This window comes from Poromitra crassiceps, assembly GCF_964638095.1.
Source record: "Poromitra crassiceps genome assembly, chromosome: 11".
NCBI classification, from domain to species: Eukaryota; Metazoa; Chordata; class Actinopteri; order Beryciformes; family Melamphaidae; genus Poromitra; species Poromitra crassiceps.
This window is the reverse complement of record NC_139643.1, coordinates 32,613,803-32,625,745: the sequence shown is the minus strand read 5'-3', so window position 1 is coordinate 32,625,745 and position 11,943 is coordinate 32,613,803. Positions and strand designations below refer to the sequence as shown.

The 11,943-nt window shown below is 46.1% G+C and overlaps 1 protein-coding gene across 1 annotated transcript in view; it reads left to right on the top strand.

Moving 5' to 3' along the window:
• The window catches only part of kcnh8 (potassium voltage-gated channel, subfamily H (eag-related), member 8), a gene marked incomplete at both ends in the record, with an annotated part of 88,066 nt that overhangs the window by 48,414 nt on the left and 27,709 nt on the right, over positions 1-11,943 (top strand). Inside the window, 4 exons of the mRNA XM_083645977.1 lie at positions 98-302; positions 5,977-6,189; positions 7,283-7,482; positions 9,142-9,391. Coding sequence (XP_083502103.1) covers positions 98-302; positions 5,977-6,189; positions 7,283-7,482; positions 9,142-9,391 — 868 coding nt within the window. The remainder of the gene's footprint in view (positions 1-97; positions 303-5,976; positions 6,190-7,282; positions 7,483-9,141; positions 9,392-11,943) is intronic.

Sequence of the window (11,943 nt, the reverse complement as noted above, 5' to 3'; positions counted from 1 at the left end):
AAACTGTGCCAAGCTGCTAAAAGCGACCCGTGTGTCCCAGTGAAGACAACGTGAGGACTGTAAAACATTCTCTTGGATCATTGTGCCCCATCCTCAGGTGTCCGTGGTCCACCTGCTGAAAACAGTGCGCCTGCTCCGCCTGCTGCGGCTGCTGCAGAAGATGGACCGCTACTCGCAGCACAGCACGGTGGTCCTGACCCTGCTCATGTCCATGTTCGCCCTGCTGGCCCACTGGATGGCCTGTATCTGGTACGTCATCGGCAAGAAGGAGATGGAGGCCAACGCCTACTCCTGGGACATCGGTGAGTAATGGACGGTGGCTTAAAGGGATAGTTTGGATGTTTTTTTTACGTGAGATTGTAGGGTACTTGCAGACAGTCAGTGTACTGTACTACATGCAGTAGAATGCAGCCAGCGTGGTCCCAGTTTGGAGAAGGGAGACCGGCCGTGTCAGGCAAGTACAGCTGTCTGCTGAGTGTGAACAGGGTCACGAGCAAAAATACAAAAAAACAACTGGGAAAAAAAACATAAAAGCCAGACTGTCTCTTCTACATTCTGCGAATGCAACTTAGACAGTCTGTAATTCACGCCCACAGAACATGGACAAAGGAAGTTGGGGGGAAAAAACGTTCGAACCGATGCAGGTGATTGGAGAAATACGAGCGGAAGTCCGGCCTAAAAGGCGGGACATCTGGGATATCGCCCTATCATCGCTCATTATTTTCCCTGAGTTTCCCTTTCCGTTTCCCAGCTTTAAGTATAGACGTTTAGGCGGAAGCATTTGAAAATTGTGAGAGCCAACTGTCTGTTTTAAGAGACTAACTGTAACCAGGTGCCGCAAGAAAGTGACCGGCGGATACTGTAGCCTGCTACAGTCAGTGAAGTACCTACAGAATACACCCCCACATCAAAACAATCCAAACTATCCAGCAATTCGTGGCCCTCTGGGGGTCCGCGGAGGTATTGCAAGTGGTTCGCCAAGTGGGTCGGTTTTCTTTTTACATTAAACAAATAAAAAAAAACTTGCTGATGGACAGCTGCTTGAAAACTGTGACAGTGAAAATGCTGCAACTAAAGAAGTGTTGTGAGAAGGCATTATTTGGCCTCCATATTTTTCATGGGCTCGGGGGTGGCCCGCGGAAACTTTTGAGATGTTCAAGTGCGGCCCTGAGTTGGAAAAGGTTGGGAACGGCTGCTTTCAGGCTCCTCCACAACTCTCTCTCCGCGGTCCGTTGTTTCGTGGTCTAGCTGTTCCTGCTCTCTTTCACTGTCAAAATTAGGCCCATCATATGCATGTGCATAAACATTTGCTACCTCCTCTTCCTCCTGAAAACCGGCGTTAGCATCCATAGTGTGTGACTGACAGCCCTGACCTAAGTGACGACAGACAGAGGGACAGACGGGCATGCCTGGCGACTCCCCTTTCTGACGTCAGAGTTTTGGGGTCCAAGATTTCAAAATAAAAGCACAAAAAGTAAAACGACCCCAGAAGTCACTGTAGTGTATATGTAAGTGTCTTAATGTGGAAATCCAGTTCCTCCATAATTCACCTACACATTGACTGATTGGGGTCTCTAACCTGCACCATGCTCTTTAAGCACTGTGTGAGCTTGATTCGTGTCACTGGTGAGGTTGTGTCATGTGATGGGCATTGTGTTTAATTCCAGAGGTCTATTCTTCTGGGATAAAGGGTCGCTGACTCGCTGTGATTTGCCTCAAATTACGTGCTCGTGCCATGGATGTAAAATGTCCTATTCTACATTTGCAGGCATGTGTTATTATGGTAATCTGCTGCACTGCATTATCATATTATGGAAATTCAAATTCAATTGAGAAAGAGGATTGCTATTATCAGATGACCTCCGAGGTCCCTAAGAAACAGTAATTTGCTCCAGTTTCTTTCCAGACTTTCATTATACCTTTGAATGAGGGAGCAACAGAGGTGGAAAGTACAAGTACTTGTACAAGTACAAGTAAGTAGTTTTTTTTTTAGGATTTGTACTTTTAAAGTATTTCTCATAATGCTATACTTTTACTCTCTCTTACTCAAAGTAAATTAAATGATAGATATTCTACTTGAGTACTTTTAAATGTACACTGAGTAAATGAGTACATTTAGATTTTTGTTTTGCACACGGCACTATGAAAACAGCACAGTAGCATTGGGACTGCTAGCTAGCAGGTCCAGAATCACTTCTGCATTTATGGGCGCCCTAACTGACGGCTGTGGCCAAAGAAATTAAATCCTGCACAAGCTGGCCACTTGAATTAGACAGGTGTTGTGATGATCCCCATCGTCACATTAGTTCAGAAATCTCAGTTTCATGTGACACCGCTGATAGCCAAATGGTTGCATCTGATTGTGATATTGCTGCTGCTACCAGCTCTGCCTCATCTGGCAATGGAGATAATCGCCAAACTGAGCATCCCTGGCCGCATCTGGACGAGCTGTTCAGTATGACACAAGAATAATACAGACAAAGACAGGGACAGCTTAGGTACTGAAACACTGGTAACATGCTGCATGTGTCAAATGTCATTATTAGGGTAAATAATTCAAATATAAAACATTTTTAAAGTAAGGCAAATTTACTTTTAATGGAGGACTTTTAAATCGGCTACTCCTTTACTCTGACTTGAGTAATTTCCTGGACTAGTACATTTTTTACTCCTTCATTTTCACTAAAATAACAATACCACCTCTGGGGAGCATGGCATTGAATCAAGAAAGATGAGAGAGAGATGGAGCAGGAGTGGAGGTTCAGGATGGATCTGATCTCAGGCCAGCAGTGGTACATGTGGTTGGTTAAGCCTTAAGGGATCTGATCTCAGGCCAGCAGTGGTACATGTGGTTGGTTAAGGGATCTGATCTCAGGCCAGCAGTGGTACATGTGGCTGGTTACAGAGGTTGACACTGTCAGTGTAAGTTGCACCTTCGGCAGTTGCGCAGTGATTAGTCGGTGATAAATCATTTCATAATGTTGTAACAAAAGGCCACAGTCCTGACTAGTGATTCGTGTAGTTTTCTGTAGATGTAGACAATAGGGCCAGTTTTGGTTCTGAGATCCAGGTTTGGTCCTGGGTCCATTCCAAGATGCAGGCTATACAGTAGGTCTTGCACTTTCAGAATGGGTCTTATTTGGACATCTATAGTATGACATATGAACAATTGTCCTATCATTGTAATGTTATGTCCTTTTTTTGGATGGCCTGAGTAATAAGGCCAGATGGATACATTTTCATTTTCATATTTCACACCGTGGGAACCATTTTCAAGCTGTGACACCTAAATTCACATATATTGCATTGATCAGCTGGTGTACGTCGAATAAGTGATTTTTCAGACCGACATGTTCCTTCTTTTCCCCTGCTTCTTTGTGTTCCTCTAGTTGTGTGTTCAGATTTTATTTCAGTCATATTTCATCATGTCATGTCATGATGAAATATGTTTAATGATTGACTGGCTTCTCCAGGCCAGGTACAGTACTCTGTGTAGTGCTGTGTTGGCCTGAATCTCTCTGTCAATTCACAGTCAACCCTGGATTTCACTGAAAATTTAAATTGCAGTGGTGATTTCTTCATTGATTCCATCAATCATCAATGGAAGCATGTTGTAAAAATGAGTGGAGTGGAGAGCAACAATTAGTTGTGTGCACGTGTGTGTGTGTGTGTGTGTGTGTGTGTGTGTGTGCACGCACGCGGTGTATGCCTGAAATTGTCAGAGAGAATTGAGCGACTCTCATCTTAATTAGTGATGGAGCCCTCAGGCTCCCCCCCTCAGCCTCCAGGTCCCACAAATAATGAGGCCCCCCAGGGCTGATCCCTGGTCAGTATTGATGAGCCGCACTCGACTTGCAATTAGCTCACCCTGGCATCTCCGAACTGGTCCTGGGTCAGCATTGACTGGGTCATGAGAAGGATGCAGATCTCTTCTCACCAATTACTGCATTCCAGTGTCATAAAGTGATCACGGGTCAGTATAGCAGGCACGATTAATGTGTTGTATCCCAATTATGCTGTTCTGACGCTGATCTTGCGTCAGTGTCAGGTGGCTATGAGGGGCTCCCATCCAATTACCATTCTTCAATGTCTGCTGTGGGAGACTCTCCTGAGATCAAGAGATTCAAGATTCAAGATTTTTATTGTCACTCCATGGTACAAGTACCACGTGTGAAATTATTGTGCTGTGGACTCCGTTTACAACATAGTACAAATGTAGGGCAAGAACAACAAGAGACACAACAAGCAATAGGGCAGTATAGTGATAAGACAAATCAGAGACAGTGGCATATTCACTGCACATCAGCTGCATGTCTCCACACTGAACTGACCAGGATGAGTTCTGGTTCTCCAGGCGTCTGATGTGCTTCCACTATGGAGCCCACTGTTCTGGGTCCAGCTGGGAGGAGACCACAGCAGCTCACCAGTTTAGAGCGCCTAGTGCTGTTGCCTCAGTTTAGATGCTGACTGGAACTTTGAGGTTAGAGCTGCAGCTCCTTGTAATTCAATAGATAACGAGTACACATTCCATGCAGTCCCACAGCACATTTGTGGTGAGGATGTTTGTTATCAATATGTGCAAAGGATTGTGGGAGTTTGCATCGAGAGATTCATGGTTCACGTTAAAGTTTTACAATATTACAACTTTTACTACCCTTTATTAAAGTCCCTGGAAACCAAAATCCACAAAAACCTTCTAACTATTAAATTTATGGTCTTATGTGAGTAATTGTGTGCCTCAGAAAGGAGGAGACATTACTTTCAACCCAAAGCCCCAAAATCGCCACTTTTCTACAAGGTCTGGATTTCCACTTCCTCATTGAAGAGAGTGGTGCGCGGTGCTAAACTGAACGATCTTATCACATCATAAGATTTGGCCAATCACAGCGCTCGCTCAGTGTCTGTCTGTCTCTCTCCCGCCAGAGCCGTACCTCCCGCTCTGTGTGCCTGTTTGCTGCCTGCTCTCTCTCTCTCTCTCTCTCTCTCTCTCTCTCTCACTGTCACACGCATGCACACGCACACACACACACACACACACACACACACACACACACACACACACACACACACAGTAGCCTGTGCAATCGCAGCGGCAGTCTCTCTATGCGCCGAGCCGAGCAACGAGCACACACACACACGCACACACACACACACACACACACACACACACACACACACACACACACACACACACACACACACACACACACACACACACACACACACACACACACACTCCATCTCTCTTTCCTTCTCTCTCCTTCTCTCTCTCTCCATTTCCCTCCCTCTCTCTCGTCCTCTCTCTCTCGGAGGAGGAGGAGGAGACCTGCAGTCCTGGCTGCACGCACACACACGGGACACGCCCACACAGTCCGCGGGAGAAAAGAGAGTCTAAAATCTAATTGATTCTCATGACTTTTGTCATGACTGTCAAATCTAAATTTATATACTTTGCGACGTTCATCATCGTTCAAATTTGGCTGGTGGCTTATTAACATAGGTTCCTGTGATGTGATGAACTCAAAATGCTAAATAATAAAAAATTATTTCCAGGGACTTTAATTATTCGATAAGGATGAATAAAGAATAGACATGATTTGTAGAGGATTCTCTTAAGTGCTGTACACTGTCATTAAGTTTGATAGTGCACAATATAGAGTCATTACTGACCTGAGTGTGCTTCCTGATGGCCACAGTGTCATGGCAGAATGCAGAAATATATACCAGAGATGTGTAATGCTGTTTACAGGGATATGTATGGATAATACATTTTCATAAGACAAACTTTCATGGACTCCTGGCATTATTATTCTAAGTTAGTCACTGTCTAATATTGGCTTGAAATGCTCTGGTTAATGCGGGATGAATTGTACAACAGTCATTAACCTGGAAATGTGTATAAGATGAATGTTACTACATGTCTCTATCCATCCGTCCATGCGTCACACTCCCTCTCTCTCTGTCACCCACCCCCAGGATGGCTCCATGAGCTGGGGAAGCGCCTGGAGTCGCCCTACGAGGGCATAGGTGTGAACGGGACGAGCAGCAGCGGAGGTCCATCCATCCGCAACATCTACATCGCCTCGCTCTACTTCACCCTCAGCAGCCTGACCAGCGTGGGCTTCGGCAACGTGTCGGCCAACACCGACGCCGAGAAGATCTTCTCTATCTGCACCATGCTCATAGGAGGTACACAGTACACACATAGACATACTTTACCAACTACATGGTGTACATGGTCTACTACTTTATTCTATTGGGTATCTAAATCTTTTCTGACACAAAACTATATAGTTGTTGTGTATCCTTGCACATTTTTAAGTGGGTATACGGAAATCTTGGAGCTTTCCTAGTGGGTATACGGCATATACCTGCGTATCACATTGACTGCACCACATTGAGTGCATATGGCAATGGTTACACTGGACATCTGTTGGTAAAACGTTGTGTGACTTCACGCTGTAGGTCCACACTTGGCCTGAAAATGTTGCTGCTTCTGGTTTTTGCGGATGAAGGGAGGTCACGGTGGCAGGGTTTTCCCTGTGGACACTCCCCACTCTGGCTCAGCTAAATTCAGTTAAATGTCCCTAGCTGCCTGGGGGTAATAACACACACACACACACACACACACACACACACACACACACACACACACACACACACACACACACACACACACACACACACACACACACACACACACACACACACACACACACAATTCAGACATATAGCAGGGGTCATAGGTCAAACTTTGTGCGCTGGGGGAAAGAATTGGATTATTGTGTCATTAGACTGAATAAGAGAGCAACTATTTCTTCCCTTCTTCCTCTACCTTCTATTCAATTTGTAATATGACATGTGCCTCCAGAGGAACATGAGATTGGAAAAGAGCAGGAGTTACTCTTTGCTGCTTAGAGTAAAACAACACGATAAATTATTTTCAGTGCCAAGACAGTGATGCAAAAGAAACATTTAATTCTGGCATTCAATTCTCCCCTCCCCTCTCCTCCCCTCTCCTCCCCTCTCCCCTTTCCTCTCTCCTCTCCTCTCCGCTCCCCTGCCCTCTCCCCTCTCCTCCCCTCCCCTCTCTCCTCTCCCCTCTCCTCTCTCCTCCCCTCTCCTCCTCTCCCCTCTCCCCTCTCTCCTCTCCCCTCTCCTCTCTCCTCTCCTCCCCTCTCCTCCTCTCCTCTCCTCTCCCCTCTCTTCTCTCCTCTCTCCTCCCCTCCCCTCCTCTCCTCTCCTCTCCTCTCCCCTCTCATCCTCTCCTCCTCCTTTGCAGCTTTGATGCATGCGCTGGTCTTTGGTAACGTGACGGCCATCATCCAGAGGATGTACTCGCGCTGGTCCCAGTACCACACCAGAACCAAAGACCTCAAGGACTTCATACGTGTCCATCATCTGCCGCAGAGCCTCAAGCAGCGCATGCTGGAGTACTTCCAGACCACCTGGTCGGTCAACAACGGCATCGACTCCAATGAGGTACGGTACAACGATACATTCTGAAGCGTCCTTGTGTCATCGCTAACTCACACACACAGGCATGCACACACACACACACACACACACACACACACACACACACACACACACACACCAATGCACCTGCATGCACACAGAAACACACACACATACATACACTCGTGCAGCCTGGCGTAACCTTTGACCCTCTTCCTTTTGTTCCAGTCAACTTCTATTTTTGCCACGCAACATCACAGCATATAAGGATCAATAATTCATTTCAAATATCACATAGCGCCTCACTCCTCGTATATCACTCACATGTCATCTCATCATCAGATGGGACTAGTGCTAATATGATCAATATAATGTGATCCCCCGCAATGGACGGGCCTGTTATCTTCTTCGGCACTGGCTGATAAGGAGGGGTCAGAAAACAACAAGGGGAGATTACGAAGAGATAGAGAGAAGTGGGAGATAGCGATTTTCTGTCATACATGATCATGTGACGTGACAGACATCTTTTGGTATGTCGAGTGTCAGGGCGTCGTGGTTCATCCCCTTGCAGTCCCTGCTTGCAGTTTGAATCAGATTATTGCCAAGAACAATACATGTGCAGTGATAAACAGTAGTGTAGCTAAATGCCTAAAATGGAAAAACTGAGAAAGAAAGTGAAAAATGGAGAACAGGCAGAGGCAGAGTGAGGCTTGAGAATGAGCCTACAGGACACAGAAGGAGGAGGTGGAACATCACCTTCCTCGACGAGCGCAGGCAAACGGAGGCAAAGCAGTCACGAGGTGGTGGTCTCACAGCTGCTGGTCCCTCCAGGCTGGGAATGCCTGCTAGACAGCTGTCAGAGACCGGCCTTTAAATGGAGTGATAATCATGAATCACAGACGTATGAATTATAGATGGTCCGTTGATTAAAGTCAGCCTGCGTCTGATGACTCATTGATCGACTTGGTGAGCTCCAGATCTTTGTCCTCACAAGGAGGCTGACTGACGGACGGACGGACGTCTGTCTGTCTGTCTGTCTGTCTGTCTGTCTGTCTGTCCATGATCTGTGAAGCCAAATGTTTGGGGAGAGAGAGACAGGTGTATGTTTGAGTGATTGTGTGTATGTACACTATTATGTAGTACAATGACATCAAGTGTGTTCCTTAGTTTACTGGATTATAGTTACTGTAACTGTCATAATAGCAATGCCCTAGACTCCTGCACTAATGGCTTGGTTGTGTACCATAGCACACATGAAACCGTATAATATTATTACGGTATGCTTTGTCTATTGGCTGATTTACACTAAAAGATCTGATCTGAGCAACATGTTTAACTACCTTAACCTGGACATGTTACTTATACTGTAAGACACATCCAGTATTCATGTTTAGGTACTTTTTACTCTTGCAGGACCGAGTGGAACTTAAAGTTTGTATGGAAAAGCCACTTGTGCTATTGTGGACTTGAGTTACTGTAGGTATAACATGGCCTACAGTAGTAGTATCAAATGAGTTGGTGAAAGTTGGGAATTTAATCATTTAATGCCAACGTCGTGGTATTTTCACGGCAGATGTGCTCTCCTCGATATTCAGCTGCTTGCTCTCTCTATCTTTCCTCACTCTTTCTTCCTCCCTCCTTCACTCCTTCCCTCCATCGGCCCTGTCCTCCTCCTGCGCCCAGCTGCTGAAGGCCTTCCCGGATGAGCTGCGCTCCGACATCACCATGCACCTCAACAAGGAGATCCTGGAGCTGTCGCTGTTCGCCTCGGCCAGCCGCGGCTGCCTGCGCTCCCTGTCGCTGCACATCAAGACCACCTTCTGTGCCCCCGGAGAGTACCTCCTCCGCGAGGGGGACGCGCTCCAGGCCATCTTCTTCGTCTGCTCGGGGTCCATGGAGGTGCTGAAAGACAGCATGGTGCTGGCCATCCTGGGTAAGATGGAGGGGTGGAGAGGAGGCTCTGGGGAGAGGGAGCAGAGAATCCATCTGTTCCATCATTATAGTTTTAGGCCGTGTGTCCACAGACAGCGTTTTTTTTAATCATGGCGGATATCAAAAATGCGAATGCATAGAGCACAGAAACACAACGCACGGAGCTGACTCGGACAGTTTAGCTAATGTTAGCTAGCTAGCATACAAGGTAAATAGCAAGCTACCATTAACCTAACAACATAATACAATTAATAATTCTCCCCCGGAGCCTCTCCTCTACCATGTTGTGTTGGTGTCGGGAAGAGGAGCGCTCCTAGCGCATCGGCCTTACCATAGAGAATGAGTTGCAGAGAGGCGCTGGCAGCTCAAAAAAGCTTTCTGTGGACACGGCCCCTTAAAATGAACCTCCCTGCAGCAGGCTCAGTAATAGAGCCCTGTGTGGCTCATTGTGATAAAGCTGAGTCCTGTCATGGAAGCCATTGTTCAGCACTAGGGGCATGATAATGCCCTAAAGGCCACTGCTCATTGTTATAACTAGTCAACTCAACTCTAGTTCTGTGTCGTGTTTCAACAACATTCTCCAGGAACACAAGAAAGGCTTATCTATAGCCACACATGGCCGTGATGAAGTTGGATTCCTATTGGCAAGTGCAAGTCTTACTTTGAGAAGCTTTGTTTGGTGTTAGGCAATATAATTAAGAGGGAGACTTGTGGGTATAGACCTTATTCGATAACCCTGGACAGCGCCATATTGATGACAAACCGCAGCCGTAACGTACTGTAGTCTGGCCGAGCGTATAGCAACAGTTATGGCTTCGTCAAAGATAAGTGATAAAAAAAAAGTTTGGTCGAAGGTGCGGACCCCTATAAAAAACTGACTTAGAGTAAATATAACTCATTATATTGCCAGGTATAACGTACCAGACATTGTGAATACAGACAGCATTGGCATAGGCTACACATCTCAGGAGCTGAAGGCTTTCAAATCCCTTGAGTCCTAGCGTTATAACTATTTCATCTGTGGCAATTGGTCTGACATTTTTACTTTTGTGCCACCAACGACACCATCATCATCATCATCAAACATTGTCATGACAGCAAAGGTAAATAACCTTAACGTTAAATGTTTGTTTGATCTGATGCTTGCTTGCATGAACCCAATGTTTGCTACTAACCTTAGCTTCTAGTCTCTTTCCCTTCACGTTTGTGGACAGTAGCTAGTAGCTAACACCTGGGCTTTTATTGCTGCTATTACTACAGCCGTGTATTATTACACAGCACACTATCACTGTTGTGAAATAGCTTTTGACGCAGTAAAAACGGCATTAAAGGGATAGTTCGGTTTGTTTGAAGTTGGGTCCTATCAGCTAGTCAGATACACTAACGTAATTAGGTACAGTGTTCTGGACGCTGAGCACAGTGTCTAACGAGATCCGGCACCCAGAGGAGCAGCCTCGCGCAGCCTCACCAGCTTTTTCTCTCTCAGTACTGGGGGTCAACAACTAAAACTATAACTGTAATTTAGCCACCTAAAACAACGCCCACCTAAACAAATCGATATCCGTGTACATGCACGCTCTATTTTGACAATTTTCAGCGCTTTACTTTTCCGCAAAACAGCAGTTTCATTCGGCACTGCTTTTTCTCCAAACCGTACAACTACCGTGTTCCTCCGCTAAAAGCCAGGTCAGAGCCGCAGCACTGGATTACTCCGCAGTTATTTGGGGGTAGGCTATTTTATTTCTCACGGTTTGAAGACACAACAAATAGAATACACGGACGAAAATATGAGTGATTTTGATAGCGAGGATGATATGCCATTCACCTTGGTGACAAGAGGATACAATTATGAACCAGAGAGAATACAGAAGAGGAACTTTTGCAGAGAGTGAACAGGCAGAGAGATGCGCCTGCTGTCTAAATGCCTGGGTGCCCTGGCTGCAAACCTTATTCACCATTCCCAGGATAAATTGTGGAAAACGACCCAGACCAGAGAGGCCAGGTGACTTGTTGTCTCTAAAGTAAGTCAGTGTTTTATCTCTCTTCTTCCTGTTTTGTAAACCGCGGCTCTGTGCTCTGTGCTGGCTTTAGCGGAGGAATACGGTGGTTGTACGGCTGGGAGAAAAAGCAGTGCCGAATGAAACTGCTGTTTTGCGGAAAAGTAAAGTGCTGAAAATTGTCAAAATAGAGCGTGCATGTACACAGATATCGATTTGTTAAGGTGGGCGTTGTTTTACGTGTTTTAGGTGGCTAAATTACGTTTTAGTTGTTGACCCCCAGTACTGAGAGAGAAAAAGCTGGTGAGGCTGCGCGAGGCTGCTCCTCTGGGTGCCGGATCTCGTTAGACACTGCGCTCAGCGTCCAGAACACTGTACCTAATTACGTTAGTGTATGTGACTAGCTGATAGGACCCAACTTCAAACAAACCGAACTATCCCTTTAAGAAGGCTAGTAAGTAACGCTGGCTAGCGTCCTAAGCTATGACAGCTGTCAGTCACTTTTAAACAGCGCGCTGCGGAATGTCAACAATATGGCGGCGGTGGGCGTGCCCGT